This window comes from Fusarium fujikuroi, chromosome FFUJ_chr04 (genome assembly GCF_900079805.1).
Source record: "Fusarium fujikuroi IMI 58289 draft genome, chromosome FFUJ_chr04".
In the NCBI taxonomy this organism is placed as follows: Eukaryota; Fungi; Ascomycota; class Sordariomycetes; order Hypocreales; family Nectriaceae; genus Fusarium; species Fusarium fujikuroi.
Window position 1 is genome coordinate 1879935 of NC_036625.1, and position 16285 is coordinate 1896219.

At 50.0% G+C, this 16285-nt stretch overlaps 4 protein-coding genes; 2 read left to right on the forward strand and 2 right to left on the reverse strand.

Annotated features, from left to right (window-relative positions):
- Window positions 1-289: 289 nt before the first annotated feature.
- FFUJ_13593 (related to nucleolar rRNA processing protein GAR1) lies at window positions 290-2405 on the reverse strand (the record flags this gene model as incomplete). XM_023576296.1 has 3 exons in its annotated part: window positions 290-1854; window positions 1907-1954; window positions 2027-2405. The coding sequence occupies 3 exons, from the start codon at window positions 2403-2405 to the stop codon at window positions 290-292; spliced, it is 1992 nt and encodes a 663-aa protein (XP_023429467.1).
- Window positions 2406-2699: 294 nt separating this feature from the next.
- Window positions 2700-3053, forward strand: FFUJ_13594 (uncharacterized protein; the record flags this gene model as incomplete). The annotated part of the gene is made up of 1 exon (XM_023576297.1): window positions 2700-3053. One exon carries the CDS (start codon window positions 2700-2702, stop codon window positions 3051-3053), a length of 354 nt encoding a protein of 117 aa, XP_023429468.1.
- Window positions 3054-7684: 4631 nt separating this feature from the next.
- FFUJ_13595 (related to transcription factor BOM) lies at window positions 7685-10229 on the reverse strand (the record flags this gene model as incomplete). XM_023576298.1 has 3 exons in its annotated part: window positions 7685-9890; window positions 9965-10114; window positions 10216-10229. The coding sequence occupies 3 exons, from the start codon at window positions 10227-10229 to the stop codon at window positions 7685-7687; spliced, it is 2370 nt and encodes a 789-aa protein (XP_023429619.1).
- A 4832-nt stretch (window positions 10230-15061) lies between these two features.
- FFUJ_13596 (uncharacterized protein) lies at window positions 15062-16285 on the forward strand (the record flags this gene model as incomplete). XM_023576299.1 has 4 exons in its annotated part: window positions 15062-15539; window positions 15600-15637; window positions 15709-15922; window positions 15978-16285. The coding sequence occupies 4 exons, from the start codon at window positions 15062-15064 to the stop codon at window positions 16283-16285; spliced, it is 1038 nt and encodes a 345-aa protein (XP_023429469.1).

Consider the following 16285-nt stretch of genomic DNA (forward strand, 5'->3'; position numbering starts at 1 on the left):
ACTAGATAGCAGGTGTATCCTTATTTATACATGAGACCTCGTCCATTCCCACCGAGACATTCTTTTTTCCTGTTCTTCCACGAGGTATTATACTTGTTATGGTTTCCCTCCGGTACGCCACGCACCCAATGAGGTCTCAAAACAAGACCAGTATCAGGAACTATACACATATGTACAATGATTATCTTCACACAATTTTGGGTCTGGTGTAACGTAACCAGGGTAAGTACATGCCTTCCAACGTTGAGATAAAATGATGGCCGCCGTGTTGCGCGGTTATAGACTATTTCTAATAGTAATGCTGAAGATCCGAGTTGTTAGTGGCTGCTTGGGCGCCCATAGGTCGTCCTTGTGATGGTGCTGGACCTCGAGGCGGTTGCCGGCCTTGGCTGGGACCGCTGGGCGCTGATACGGGAGGGTTGTTGGATTTGCTGAGTGGCGGGTAGGCGTCATCATAATCCATCTGTGGCCCGTAGCTGCCCTGCTGGTTCTTTGGCTCAACATCGTCGAGAGACCTATAGTTGTAGCCTCCTCCTCTACTACGACCGCCACGGCCGCCTCTGGCATTACTACGACCGCCACGGTTACCCCGACCTCGACCCGCTCGGCCACCTGAATGATAGCCTCGGGACTCGTTGCGTCCGCTGTAGTGGCCATGTGGGTTTCTCTGGTTCCAGCCCTCATCGCCATTATGCTTCCGTTTAGATGTTTTGTTGGCAAACAAACTCTCGTACTCGTCTTCCCTTGGATCCTCTGGCTCGATGCGTAGAATGACCTTCTCACCAACCACAGTTTCGAAAACAAAAGACCTTTCCGGCGGCAGGGGTTGCCAGTTCTGAATCTTCCCTGCGTCCATGGGTTTGATGCCTTTCCTCAATGCTAGCACGACGAGCGGACTGGGGTTGTCGGTATGGAACTTGGCGTGTTGGGGGGTAGGTCGAAGCTGTGCCGCCCAAATATTATTCTCAAAACAAGCTGTGCCCACTACCTCCCACTTCATCTTACTGCCCATGCCGCCGACCTTTTCCAGGATACTAGCTGGACACGGCCGGGGGCAGATGAGAATGTTGTTGCCGTGGTACTTCAGCTCATGCTGGGGCATGTTTGGTGGTATATGTGCGAGCTTGATGAGCTTCTTGGTGTCCTCGGGTCCAATCATGTAGCCAGTGAAGTACACAGTCTTCTTAATCCTGAGTCGATTCTGGCGCCCTCGCGGGGATTGCTTCAAGACCATCTCGTTGTGGATGTTTATCATGTGCTGAATCTCGGCGACCTCGATCACGGGATCTAGAGTCGTCGCGCAATCTGCCACCTGGATCACTTCAGCTGTAAGAGGGCCGCGTGTTGGGGTTATATTTTGTTGGCGGTTGAACTCGGCGAAGAAGTCGCGGAAGCCTTTGGTGTGTTTTGGTCGATCCTCATACACGCGGATCTCTTCTGCTTGCTTGTATGTCTCCATCAGGGCCCCGAGAAAGAGTTGCTTGAAGTGCATCGTACTTTGAAACTTCTGGTTCGAGGGGCTCACGGCGGGTTTGAGACCAATCATATCGAATTCGAGTCCTTTGGCCGTCACCATCTTCTTAATCAAATCAGCGAACCCGCGTTCCGAACGACCCGTTAGTAGAACGCAGAGGGCGTCCTTCTGCTTCATGCTCAGCTTGACAAGATCCACGATTTTGTCGTTCCACCAGCCATCCCAGGCACGCTTTTCCTCGATGTCGATGCCTTCCCCTGTCGCCGCGAGGATGCGACTGTCATGCCACCAGCCGCCATTGACAAACGTTTCCTGATTCGATAGTGTCCCAATCGTGGGCCCGTTCCAGAGTTGGGGATTCGGTAGAGGGGTCTTGAATACTGCTTGGTGTTAGATGCATGTATGTTTCCATTGACTGAGGCGCGAACTCACGAGTATTGTCAAAATCGTAGACGTGCAAGGATTTGATCTTGTCGACGGCTGTGGAGGGTGAATTAGCGTTATGCATGAGAAGCAGATGGGACGAGAGAATGGACATGATGCAACACGAACCTGGTAATGAGTTGTTCAGAACGGACCATCGCCCCAGAGCTGTGATGGTGTGTTGCGACGCGGTGGCTGCAGGCCCATGATATGCGCTGAAGGCCGAAGCCATGGCGCCTGAGATGCTGAGTCTGCGAAGGCGAGAAGATGCTGTTGTCGTTGCTATCGACGGAGATGTAGCGAGCATACAGCTGGTCGTAGAGTATCGCGGCAAATTAGGATGGAGGAAAAGCGAGGCTAGAGTTGAATTGGCGTTGTTCGATGATGTAGTTGAGGTCCAAGTTTGTCGACCCTTGAGGATAAAGTGACGGTGGGGCCTTGGAGTTGTAACTGTGACGCTACTGGCCCGAGGCGGCTCCAGGGCCTGTACAGGCGATAGTCGCCGCATTTCAGGTGCCTACTAACTGTGGAAAGAAAATCACAGGCGGGGGCTAGGTGTTCAATCAAGATGGAACAATCAAATGAAGGAAATTTAAAAGATGCCTGTGAATCATATTTTGTGGGCGTATCAGCGCAAGCTCAACAAAGACAACCTTTCACCCGAACTCCATCCATTACATACTTTACCTTATTACCCCTCATTGAACTGAAGTGAACTGAACTCAGCTGGGCTGGACTGGGCTGAGCTGAGCTGCATTTACTTGCATTTCACCTGACACTCTCTTCTCCTCTGTTTTTGATAATGGCGTCGCCTAGTGCTATTCGCTTCGTCACTGGCACCAAAAAGTCTCCTCTGGGCTCTCTGCATCTTCAGCTTCGCGTGAAACCGGGAGCCAGCAAGAACCGCGAGGGCGTCATAGCCGTCACCGACGATGCAGTCGAGCTGTGCGTTTCTGCTCAGGCGAGAGAGGGCGAGGCCAACAAGGCTGTAGTTCAGGTCCTCAGTGGTATATTGGGCGTGCCAAAGTCTAGTCTTCAGCTGACACACGGCATCAAGTCACGCGACAAGACGATTGTGCTGGGTGGGATCAAAGGGGATGTAGAGGATTATGCAGGGAGCATACGGGAAATACTTGACAAGGCAGCGGAGGAATAATCAAACACGAGCGATATGATCGGATATGTATGCACCTATCTACCTATCTACCTCAGTAGGCACTAAGGTATACACTATTGGTTGGATTGTTTCTCTTGAGATATGAGCCTCTCATTGGTTGGTGCGGTTCTCTTCGAGATACAGACTATATCACTGGGTTGTTATTGTCCAGAAACGTTTGGGACTGGCTGAACATGTCCGTCCACTGGTTTCCTCTCGTCCTATCGGTTGTGTATGGGATGAGGGTGGCTGACGTTAGAGTATGGCTTATATCCTATCTTACCTACACTTCATTCATGCTCACGAAGAATACCCTAGGTTTCACTCTGGTTGGGGTAAAGATTCTTCGAGTTATCCACGTTGATCGTAAAACACCACGTCCCCTACCTGGAGGACTTATAGACTACATCTGGTGGACCATCAAAGCATAACAGCAGATGATTAAGTGACTGTCAAGACTCTTCATAGCTCCTCTCCATGTCAAGTATTGACGTGGCAACGGATAAATACGTGTATGTATGTACTGCATCGCTATAGCTGTTTGAACCGTAAACGCATGAATGCTCGGCAGTGGTATTTGAGCATTTACCGTCTTTTTCCTATCCACAATAATGTTTCATAGAGAGAATGCAGGGCTGCATATCAAACCCTGGGACTGAGAAGGAATACGGCCCACGGACTACTGAACGCGTATGCGTCTTTTTTTTTTATAAATAAAAAAATTTAGATTACCATGCGCTGCGCATCGGCTTTTCTCATCATCATCGGCATGTTAAGTTTCGATCGATCGAGGGGAAGGGATTGTCACCCTGTCGTTCTGGCCGTGGGTAAAAGTGAGCCCAACTAGAGACAGAAAAAGAGCGATGCCCGATGTTTGACAGTCCCTTTGATTTGGCCCAAGCGGCTAGGGCGTAAGTGTCCGCTATGTCGGGAGGATTGACAATGTGCTGATCAAGTTGAGGTTGAACAGAGACAGGAGGTATAACCAACGTCCCAACAAGAGATGGGACGAAGAGCTTTGAGTATACGGGAGGCCTCTGGCACTTACATTAGGTATTGCAACGCAATAGCACCAAGTTGTCCATGTACTTGGTGTTCAATCGCTTATCGGAATCTCCAAACAGATTATCAGAGCATGCAACTTGAGGCCCAAAGGATCGGCAATCCCTCACTCACTCAGGTCTAGTTTGTAGATCGATATGTACTTCTCGACCCCTTTGACCAATTTAGACACCCAATACTTACACACCGGCTGACCGGTAACACACAAGATCACACACCCCATCCCGCACAAAGCTACAGTGCAGAGTAACCGATACTTGTTGCCCAGCCCTTGGGATACAGCCCGTTGCTTCACAGTGCTCAGCGTCAAATCGGTCGCTGGAACAGAGGAGCCACAGTAGCGAGGGGTTCTCCTCTCGAGCCCCAGCGAAGTCGCACTCCCTATCTTGGTGCTGAGAGTGACTCTACTGTGGCTTAATGCCCTCAGCTTGCCAGAACAGGAAGCATGTCTGGCTGCTTGACAAATACCATTGGACGCTTGTTGCACAACCGACGGGCGGGATCTTCTCAGTCCCTGCGATGTGTATCACAACCCCTGGTCTCTCTTTCTGCCCTATGAATAGGCAGGCTCCAGGGAATGTATCGACACTTGTCGAGTGAAATGTCTCCAGATACCTTTTATCTTTCTCACCGACCTTTTATCACACTCCTCGCAAAAGAACCGCCCCTCAAACGTTGCCCACAGTTGTAGTCTTTCTTGGCCGCTAGAGTCACTTAGCATTGCACCACGGGATCCCTTCAGGCCCAGGGTTGTCGTGAGTTTGTTAGCCACAAGTCTGGCGTTTTGATCGACGACATCCAATGAGGGCTCATGTCGAAGTGACTTGTGGCTCATAGCTCATCGATCCCCTCATGACAGCGCACGCCCCCTCAAAGACTAGAATAGGTAGGCAAGTACTCAGACTCCAATCACCTATCATATGGATGCCGAAACAGTCAGCGTGGTAAAATATCATATGAGGTTTCACTGATGTCGAAACACAAGTACAGTATCGCCACCTACGAGGGGAATATGATGTGAACTGTGGCTTACGTTGCTCCCCTGCTGTGGCGAGTTGAGTGATTAGTATGTCCCTACGGAGTAGGCCTAGGTCCCATTGAAACACACCACAATTGTCGGGGCCTAATTGTTATGTCTCATCCGGGCCGTTGTTGAGTGACCCTTGCTCAGCTCAGTGAGCCAGTCGAGTTGAGGGGGAGGTGGCTTGGGAGAGCAGGTGAAAGGTGTTTGAGTGTGTTGCGTACCCGCCCATCACTTTCAATCGACATTGGCGATCCAATTCCCCTGAGGCGCGAGCTTAACCTCGATTGTGGCTAGTAATGACCAGTTGTACGATCATGACATGGGATTGGGTCCCAATGTCCGGGCACCGCCAGGCGCCGGATCCAATGTTTGCATGATAACACAATTTCCCATGTCAACGGACGGGCACCGGGAGTATGTTGCCGACCGAGATGTTCTACTTGTCTGCACTTCAACTGGAGACACCGTGCACATAGCTGGGTCATGCCATGCCATGCCATGCCATCGCCGATGAATCGAGACTCATCCGCCAAGCCAACAGCCAACATAAGCGACGCAGCAAAAGACCAAAAGACAGTTCTGAGCCAAAAGGGTTTGTCCCGATGTGGAAGACATATTCCATGGGTGTCTGGATCGTGCGCGCGTCCTTTGCTCGGTGAGTTACTCTATTACTCTATCATTCTCACGAAATGAGCTGAGTGGGATATTTCACTGCAACCGCCTCCAGTTCCCCCCCTCGAACTAGACAGCGCATCGCAGATTAGAGCAAACAGGTGCGACAAATCATATTCCAAGACGCGCCAGGCACCTTATGCCCATGAAACATCGCTAACACGTCAATATCTAAGACCATCCATCATTCCTAATCAAGTTGAGCAGAAGCTTGAGTCACTTACAAGCCACAACGTTAAATTGATCCTAGACTGTGAAGCTCGACGTATGTAACCCCAGAGAGGAGACACAGTATGATTAGGTTTGTATAGTCTGGGGGAACACGCAAACCCCCTCGCCACAGGTGGCTAAGCTCGGCACTTTGTTCCTTTTGACTCCATCTTGGCAAGGTACTCGGTCGACCAATTGCTGTCAACGGAAATAGTAATCTGCTCGGAAGACGGCTCGAGGTCCCCTTGGCGAACTTGGTGTCCCTGTGGCAGTGTGGCTCATGTCGGTGTAACCCAATTGCGTTGCTATTTCCGAAGTCTGGGCTTCGCTTTCTCATAGACCATCTTTTTGAGTTTGTTGACCTATCCTTTCTAATTATTCATGCCGCTTGGCGCTTGTGGTCACCGGGTAGAAAGTCCGGCTTGGCCAGGATATGGCTGTTTGGCTCTTGAATTCCTTACCCTTGACGCTCATTCGAAACGCATTATCGATGTGCTAGCCACGAAGCGGTAGCCTGGGATCGAGTCGTTATGATTTGTCCACGACACGCATGTAAACAATGCTTCGAATAGCAGCCGTTGAGTGCCAAAATTGGTCCGCCACCAGTATTTGGCCTAAAGGACCCCACAAACGGTTGAAACTGAGGCCCGAGCAAACCGACATGCTACTACATACCTCAATGCCTCAGGACCTCACTTTATGATGAGCACTGCTGCTGTTAAATGAACCATGAAGATGTTGAACAAGTGTGGGTATTGTATATGGAATTATATGTACGTCGTGTTCCCCAAGAACAAGATAAGTATCCCATCTTACTCGCTCGCCCAGCCTCTTGCTTGCATTACTTCGTAAGTCCTATTTCGTGTACGCCGGACTCATCCGCCCATTGTATAAAAATGTGATGCATATACGCTTCTGTGTTTTGCTCGAATGCTTTCAAGAAAAGAGGTAATATCGCAGTAGAAATATGATGATGTCGCCTCCATACCCGAGGTTGGACAGACTGACGAGGCCGTCCGTATAACGTGTTGCACAAACGAATATGTGTTGCTTGGCAGGATGTGGATTTATGTAGTGAAGATCCACACTCTTATGTGATTTTCGAATAATGCGGTAACCGGCGCCAAGAGTGTGCGCTCATCCTCGTATCTGGCAATCCGGCCATTCCACATGACTGCATCTCGGCTGGCCAGGGTACTGTCTGTCGATGAGAGAATTAAGAGCGGTGCAAAAATTCTCACTAGTACTTCTGCTCGGCGCGAGAATAGCCGCCCATCCCATCCATCGTCCGCCAAATCCTTATGGCATATGTCAAACAAAAGGGGCACTGAAATAGTCGCCACTGCTGTCACAAGTGTGGTAGCAAAGAATGAACAAGAAAGATGAAAATAGAATAGTAAGAATAAAAAGAAAAACCGGTGGTATCATTTTTCAACAAGAGTAACAATCGTCAACGCCCCGGGGCCAACAATCCCAATCCGTATATGTATGTGATCGTGTGTCCAACCTGGCGACAGGCCGAGAGACCCCAGCAAAACAGTACAAACCCAAGTCTAGACCCATATGTTGCTTATCGCCGTAAACTCATCGCCGTACGTACCCAAGGTAGCATGGCGGGAGTTGGAAAAAAAAAGACACAAAGGAAAAGGGAGGAATAGTGCGATTAGAAACTAAGGCGGAGAACGAAACCACTTGTTGCTTTGTCGTTAGATTCTGCAATATCTTCGGTGGCATCGACAGCCATTTCCCATTCCCGCTTGACTGCCGGTCCAGTAACTTCTTGTACCTCAAGCGTCATGTCTTGACCTTCCTTGAGCTCTTGTACCACATCGTCGTCCATCTCCACCTCAAGGCCGTTCTGGATGGAATGGATTGTGCGGAGGATTCGAGCAGGGTCGATGCCCCACTTGGCTGCGATTCGGTTGTTGAGTTCCTGAAGACTACGTTGCATCAGGTAGATAGCGCGGTGGTAGTCAGAGCTTCCGGGCTCGTTTGGATTCCTTCGTTGAATGTAGAAGCATGCCACAGGCTTTGGATTTCGCTCCTGAGGTGGGCGGTAGGACGAGTCAACACCTAGAGCCTCGATCCATCCACTAAGACTACCATCATCGTCACCCTTGGCGATTCTTGTGGGTTGTTCGGACCCTTTCCGCGATATGTCACCTCCCGCTACTGAGTCGAAGTTCTTCCATTGACCACCAGCGCCAATACCAGATGCCTGTGATGCCAGGGATAGAGAACTGGGCGAGGGAGAAATCATGGAGCCCGCGACAGAGCTTCGTCCGCTCCTGGCCTGCCAGTTGGGACCTTCGCCAGGCTTGGTCAGAGGCGATATATCCCCTGGAAGAGAAACAGGATGCAGGTCTGGGTCGTCGGGCTCTTCGCCCCGAAGGAATAATACACTGACGGGCCGTGTACTGGTGAACATGTCCTGCAACGTTTGGAGCTTGAAATGTAAGTCTTCTTCCATGGTAGCTCTTCCACCACCGCCTGCAGAACTGGCTGAGGACATAGACCATGTTCGCTTATGCTTCTGAACTTTGCCGGGTCTTTGCGGCTCTCCGATCTTTGCAGCTCCACTGGAACGTTTGCGCTTGCCAAAATCCTTGAGACCACTCTCCGCTTGTGCGATTTGCTGCTTAAGCTTGTCGATAGACTTTTTCACATGTGCCACGTCGTTAGACAGCTTCCTCTCTGCTCCATGATCACGGAAGAGCTTGACCTTGCAGTAACAAATCTCAGGGTTGGCGTCGGCCGCTGGCTGTGAAGGATCGCACGGCACGGGGTGAGTCTTTGCGCAGAGTCTTACAGGAATACCCTTGACACCTTTCGAGTGGCTGAAATCGGTAGAGAGGAAGTTGAAGCGAACTGCGATGTTAACCTCGGGAGGGCCATTGATCCCTGGTGTCCAAGTGACACAGAAGCCATCAAAGGAAGACGATTCAAGCTCCACACGGGTTCGCTTATCGTCACCTTCAGCTGGCTGTCCTGCCTCTACGTATTCAACTGCTTGAAGCTTTCCGCCTCTCTGGTGTGCCTCATTAGTGCCTCTGCCTTCTTTCCAGAGACCCCAGCATACACCTGGCCGCTGTCGTTGCTGCTCATCCTCAAATGACACCCGCACGAAGGTGCGATATTTGGTTCCAGGGGCTACGGGCATGGTAGCGTTTGTATCAGCGACAGAAAGTGAGTAAGCCTGTCCCTTATTAAGATAAGTGACGGGGATTTCGTCTGCATGCTTGATCATGGCAGTAGGAGCGTTGAGGGTTGAGTGAAATCGAAATTTTTCTGCTGAGGCCGGAAGAGGATGGGATATAGGACCACCTGAAAACTGTCTTGTTGGCATGTTCATTATGGGTGTAGTCTTATGAAGAGCGGCACCAATGGATGACATGCGCTCTTCAGAAGGATCCGAGTCCATGGGTGATCCATCTTGATCCATGGTCTCATATCCTGTGTCTTGGTGAACGAATGTAGAGGGCGCAAAGGTTGGCTGGGGTGGTGGCGCTTGAATGAACGGGTTGAAATGGTGAAATTGGTGTGGTTGCAGTGTCTGAAACCCCGACATATCCATCACTGGTTGAGCTGGGCCAGGATGCAGCGAGTCCCCCGATGTTGGCATAGACAGCGGCGTGTTAAGTCCCATTCCCAACCCGAGAGTCGGAGTATGCAGGTCGCCGGCCTGCGGGTGAAATAGTGTATTAGTGCCTCCAGGTGTAGGTGTGTAGTAGCCAGGTGGTGCATTAGCAAAGTTGGCGAATGACATGGAATTCGGATCTAAGAGAGAAGGAGTAAATCTCCAAGGGTCGTTAGTCGCCCTAGGGGTTGGATCTTGATCACGGAATGCATCTTGAGTGAGGTTCTGGTTCCTATGAAGAATATTAGTAACTGCGCGCGTAAGCCAGGTGCAAGCACCATGGTACATAGTCGCAATAGCACATACCGATCAGGTAGAGGCACAGCAGGCACGTTTTCGGCACCAGTAGTTTGTGACAGGCCTGGAGCAGTAGCAGAAGTACTGGCAGCAGCAAGGTCGGGGAACTGCTGTCGGAAATTGGCCAGCAGTTCATCGCCCGGCTTCTGTGAGCTCGTCCTAGGAAAGTATTGTGTTAGTAAGGAGAAAGATGAAGGTCTGCAGCCTATATTATGAGGCCATAATAGCGCAGATGTCCAGACTAATCCTATAGTGCGTACCTTTGTCGAAACATGTCGACGAGCGTGCTAGGCCGTCTCAAGACAGCAACAATGTCGTCGAATGGTTGTCAGCGCAGCGCGGAAGAACAAAGTCTTCGAGTTTAGACGATCGGCAATGTTGCTAGTTTGCGAACAGAATACGTAGGCGCAAGTTTCGAAAATAAGTTATTGATAAGTCAGTTGCTGCCGCTCTTCATTGATTTTGTGGTGCAGCGTTCAATGTATTGTTGCGACGGGTTGTGGTGTGGGATGGTATGGTGGTGGTGCTGGCCGAAGCGAAGCGAAGCGGAAAGCGTTAATCGCGGTAAGCCGTTAGACGCGTTATAACGGCGAGACAGGGTAAAGCGACGAGCCAGCTGTACTGAGCGAGTGTTGACAGAGGTCGACAGTTTTCTCGCGAGGGTGGAGGATAAAGTAGAAATAGAAGAGAGGTGCGTGAAGCCCGTGGGATATTGTAGCAGGTGGTGTAAATAGTAATTAAGAAGGGTCAGGTAAGGTGAGCTAGAGAAGGTAAGGGTATATTGGAGGAGTGGTGGGGACCTGTCGTCAGTCCCGCCAGGCCAGAGTACAGTGGAGGGTGAGGGTGAAAACCGAAAAGACTCGATGGACGGAGAACGAGGATCTGACTTCGAAGTTCCTAAGTACCTCGTACCCACGTCCCAAGCTCTGGGCTGGGGCGCCGAGGCGGTGTCGTGGATCGAGTGGATGAGGTGAATGTGGATATGAATCGGGAGGAGGCGTGTCTATAGTAAGCGGAGGGTACTTGTGCCACACGGTTTTGTGCCTGTGCCAGATGCCAGGGAGTGGTGCGATGTTGGAGTCAGGATGCGACGTAACGCGGTGATCTCAAGTGATGCCGAGATATTATGTATGTATGTATGTATTGTATTTTTGTTTTGTTTTGTTCAGAGCTGAACCCGCGAAGCCTATTTCAACTGTCGCAACACTGCGGCGTCAACGTCTGTCGTCAGAATGCGACTGCACTGTAGATCGGGGCATTAGCTTTCCAAGGGAGACCTGAGAGAGGAAAACACCTTTGCCGATGGAGACTGGACTGTTCGACTGTCGGGTTCTAGCGAGCGGTTATGTGTTTTGCAGGTGTCGACGCAAGCGTCCTTCTTTCACGCCGAGCCAAGCAGTTGTACATACATACAATAGAGTGGATGTGATTTTGGGGGGCGACAATAGCTTGTCCGCAGTGCCGGGATGCCGTCAAACAAAGATAGGTACGGAGTAGTAAATCACTAATTAATTGCAATACTGTCAGTGTTTGCTGGCTAAGATGTCTCTCTTGTGCCCCTGTCTTGTACATACATGCTGCTGTTCATGTGTGGCTGGAGCTTGCGATACCTTACATTAAAATGTGCGCTTTGCTGTCTACAGTAGCCAGCCTACCAGCGTCGATATTTGTGAATCTAGGAGGCCTAACCAGAGGGCGTCATTTTGACGCTGCTACTTCGATACCCAAAAGATGTCGCTACCGTTCTAGATTAGCCTATCTCTCTGTGTCCAGCATAACTGTCTGTACTGTGGCGGTCGACTCAGAAAGATGCACTGTTGTGTCGCTCACCTACCTAAGTATGTATGCAGGCAGAGTCAGAAGGACATGCATCCATACCAACATATCCACCCGTCGATTTTCGGGAGCCTGTGGGGTCAAAGCCATGGGGGCAAACCAACGACCAGCAAGGGGGACCCTAATCCCAGGAATCTTCTCATCCGCTAGGGTCAAGGGTCGGCGGGCAGCTAGAGACTAGGTAGCAACTAAAAACACTTGTACTACAGAGACCATGGGCATGGGTGGAGAAGAGAAGAGTTAGAGGGGAGGCAGAAGGAGGAAGAAGAGGCTCGTCTCGTCCTTCGTTCGCTGTCTGGTATTATCGGCCGTGTGGTTTGAAAATTGTTAGTGAGGAACAAGTACTTTCTCCTTCGGGCGGTTATGACAACAACCCCTCCATGCATGTCCTTTATTTCTCTATTTCTCTCCCATCCTTTCTCCCTGTGATTGATCGGAAGAGAGCATGTCGCTTGTGAGGCTTGTGACAGGACAGAAAGCCCAAGTAGGGTAAGGTAAAAAGTTGCACATACAGAGCAAGGGAGGCTTCGGGCAGTGACGCCATTGCAGCGTTGTGGACATTTAGCTTCCGCACCCTTCTACTGGATGGAACAGATGAGACTTGCGTTAGATTTTCTCTAGACTGTAGATTGAGTTAACAGAAGTGCACGTACGTCTACCTGTGACTGAATGCATCTGCATCTAATTATTACTACAGCGTACGTGCCGGCGAGAGTGGCTTTATCAGAGGTTAGATGAAGAGGGGTGAGGCTTGACAACTCTGCCCCCAGAATTATCCCATTTCCATCCCGTTATTTTCCCCCGGTGGTTAGGCTAGGTTGAGTTCTGATGTTGGATGTGTTGCTGCGCTGTAATGCACTGTAGCAGTTAGTTATTTCCCATTCGAAGCTGTAGGCGGGGACCCGGTCTCCCACTGTCGGGTCTGTTTCTAAAAGGCAGTGGTCCTGGCGCCTCGGATACAACAGCGGTAACCCTTACGCAGGAACGCCAGAGCCGTGGGATGTGGAGGTTCCAAACCCACACTCGAACACTAGTTGGATCGGATCTTTACTCTGCCATCGGGTTGTATCTAAGAGAACCTCGTCTGCCATCGGCTGCCCACGCCAAAATCACCCCTCATCGAGAGTTCTAATTATCGCGAGGTGCTTGCTCTTTTATCGGAGACCGGGGCTTTGGGGTTAAACCATTGTTTGAGACTTTCTTTCTCCCCCTTCTGCCTTCGCATTCTCCTCTTCAAGCGCCATTCTCGACTAATACTTGAGCTTGGGGTTATTCGAGTCGGTAAATTAAAGTCATGGAGCCAATGACATCTGATGGAAACAAAAACTCTACCTCTGTTCTATATGGACGCATACCGGACGCTAGTCATCCACAATATGTACTTTGGATGGGGAAAATCAAAACAACGTGACTGAAATGTATGTTTTTCCCTACCTGTCTACCTACTAACCTGAGGATGGAGTCTGCCCATGCCATGCCATGCCTCATCTCCCGTTTCCCGGCGCAATGTGTATGCGCTGTGCTCCCTTGTACCCCCTGTTGCGTATATCCATCATATGAGTCCTATTGGCCGGAGGATGGCTCATTTGGAAAGTCCTGCAACCGCATCCGTACAATGTGTGTGAAGACTACCTACATGTAGGGCAGGGCCTGGGTTTCTTCCAACACTGTCCCCGGTCTGGCGGCATGACGGATGGGTTCCCATCCGTTCCTTTTCTCATCTGCATCACTCACTCCACGGCCCGAAATGACCTCTGCCTCTAGGCCTTCCCCTTTGGGGTCCTACCACCACCTGACCACGTCTGTCATGCATCAGAGCAACCCATGGTCAACCCGTGGTGAGATGTTGTGCTGTAGTTTTCGATGTGAAAAAGACTACAGCAGCACCCAGATAATTCCTGTCATTTCCAGAACGTCTATCAATATGATAGCTCCAAAACTAGAAAGGGCCTGCTCTATTCTTCCCGTGTGGCTGTGCTGAACCCTTCGGATTCTCAATATTCATCCTGGTCTTGGTACTACCTTACCTATGGTTCATCTCTTGTCCAGGCGCGTTTGTGTGCATCTAGCAGAGGTTCCGGAGTAGTCCCTAGATCATTTAATTGGTCTGAGCGACGCCGAGGGTTTAGAGCTTATCCATCCTCTGAAGAAAGTCACCTAGTCGTCACAATCGAACCATTGCCCTCATACCGCTTGTCCTGATCCAGCTTGGTGCAGACGTTGGAGATGCCATTTGCAAAAGCCATGCGCTGCAATTGTAGCGGCCGCCGAAGTCCCTCCCTAGTCTAAGTCTTTGGTGGCCGTTACCGTTCTTTCGATTAAAGATCTTCACCACTCACTCCAGATTGAGAATAGACACGTGGGTGATTTGCATGTGTGTTCTTCGGGTCTAGGTTCTGTTGGGTCCCCGCACGTCCAATCCGTTAATTGGGTTTGACGACAGACAGCTTCACAGCCACAGTTGGAGGCGATACCATGACGACGCCACAGGGCTCGATCCCCAATCCTCGGCATATTATTGCCCAATTGCATGTTCTGGGCCGATTCCATCTGTGCCGATCAATATTTGACTGCCTTATCTTGTTGATCACTGCCTGAGATTTCAGCTGCTCAGGCATGGGCGTGACTGGCAGGTGTGGCTCTGAGAGTTGTTGTGGCGTAATGAACGTGGCTTGACGCGTGGTTGTTGCCTCCCCCCAGTGGGGAGTTTATTAATGAATAAGAAAACTATTTTCTTTGGATCGCCGACTTTGTATCATGGCATCTCGGCACTTTTACTTGTAGACCTTTTTCATGGCGTTTGTGTGGAAGGTGGTGGCCAAACTTTTTGGTTTGCTTGAGAATTGACGACAGGGACAGTGCTCTAACCGTCACTGACCTAAATTTCTCTTATGGAGTTGTCGACAGCGCGTGTCATCTCAGAGGTGAGGCTTCATTTCGTGCAACTCTTGAGTTTGAGAGGTTGCAGCCCTGTAATGGATCGAGAGGTAATATCAGGCGCCCTCAAAGTTTCTTACTATAATGTTGATAAGAACCTGGTATAAAATGGCATGCCCAATCCTTGGAGAGCATAAGATTTCTTGGTATATTTTCCAATATTGTCCGAACTCTCAGCTCAGCGAAACAGATCAAGCAAATATATTTATCCTTTCAACCAGCACAAACAGAACCTGGCTTTAGCAGTAGGTATTATCTTCTAGTATAGGAAAAGTCTCATGGCAACTGACCTCGTTCCCAATAGCGGGCTATCCTCTTCTCTTAACGCCAGAGATGAGGTTACTATATGGTGTCTATCTGCTTCTGTCTGTCGCGTATGCGGCTGATGTAAGAATTCATTTTATTCACCATAGAGAGACAAATGCATCTTCTCTTATTGCATATAGCACTAGTGGGGACTTGATCACAAGGATCTGTGGGACAACGATTAAAGCTAAAGAATCCGTCGACTTCTCCAACATTAACGAAAATGGTGTTGGGAATTTCACAGTTGATAGTACCAGCTTCTTTGTTCACTCCGATCCCAAGTATTCTGGAGGTCCTTCATGTTCTACAGATTTCGATCATGCCTATACTGCCATACAGTGCTCAGGTGTAAAATGGGATCTTGAGGGGGTTGTTAGACAGGATCCGAAGTCCTGTTTCTTTGGAAATCTCGCGGGAGGGGGCTTTGAAGAGTGCCAAACTGACACCCGATACCACAAGTTGCTTCGCCGTTGCGGCGAACGGGAACCAAGGCTTGACGGCGACGGTCGGTATCATCCTTTCGAGTAAACTACCTAGGCTCGGCCTTGCTAATATACACTTCAAGGATGGCCCCACCAGAGATACTACTATCAACAGCTTTCAGTAAGTCTTTTACTCCCCTCTGTACCCTACAGGTTCTTTCACATCTTTATATTGCTACTAAATATCTGTAGGAAGTTGGGCATTGCAGCAAAACCCAGGGCTGCTCTGTTACTTCATCTAACACGGAGAGTATCAGCAAGGGTTGGAGTGCGACTGTCAACCTCCCGATTTGGATCTCGGGAGGCTACTCTGTATCAAAGTCCTGGGGCACTGGGGCTGCATATGGCTGCAATGGCGGCGCGGGAGACCAAGTCTGTGTCTGGTACAGGGTTGCGCACACTGCCTGTAAGTCACAGCCTTATCTAAATGGCATTGATAGAGTGGTTAAGAAACGATACAGATACAGTTCGGGAGCCCAGGGGACTTAGCAAGAAGGATATGCATGGCCCACAAATTGTGATCGCCTCCCCAAACAAGAACAATGAAGGCGGGGGCTTTCAGTGTGCGACTGGAAAGAATTGCGTGCATAAGGGCGCCATGTATTGGGACTGCCATGGGAAAAGGTCTAAGAAGTTTACCCACTGTGGACCTCCAGAGCAACCAGAGTTGGACCCCAAGAACAACTTCATAAGACCCTATGCGAAAGAGAAGACGAAGACCACGAAGGTAGAGAAGGAGGCGTATGATGGATTAAAGATTATTTCATGA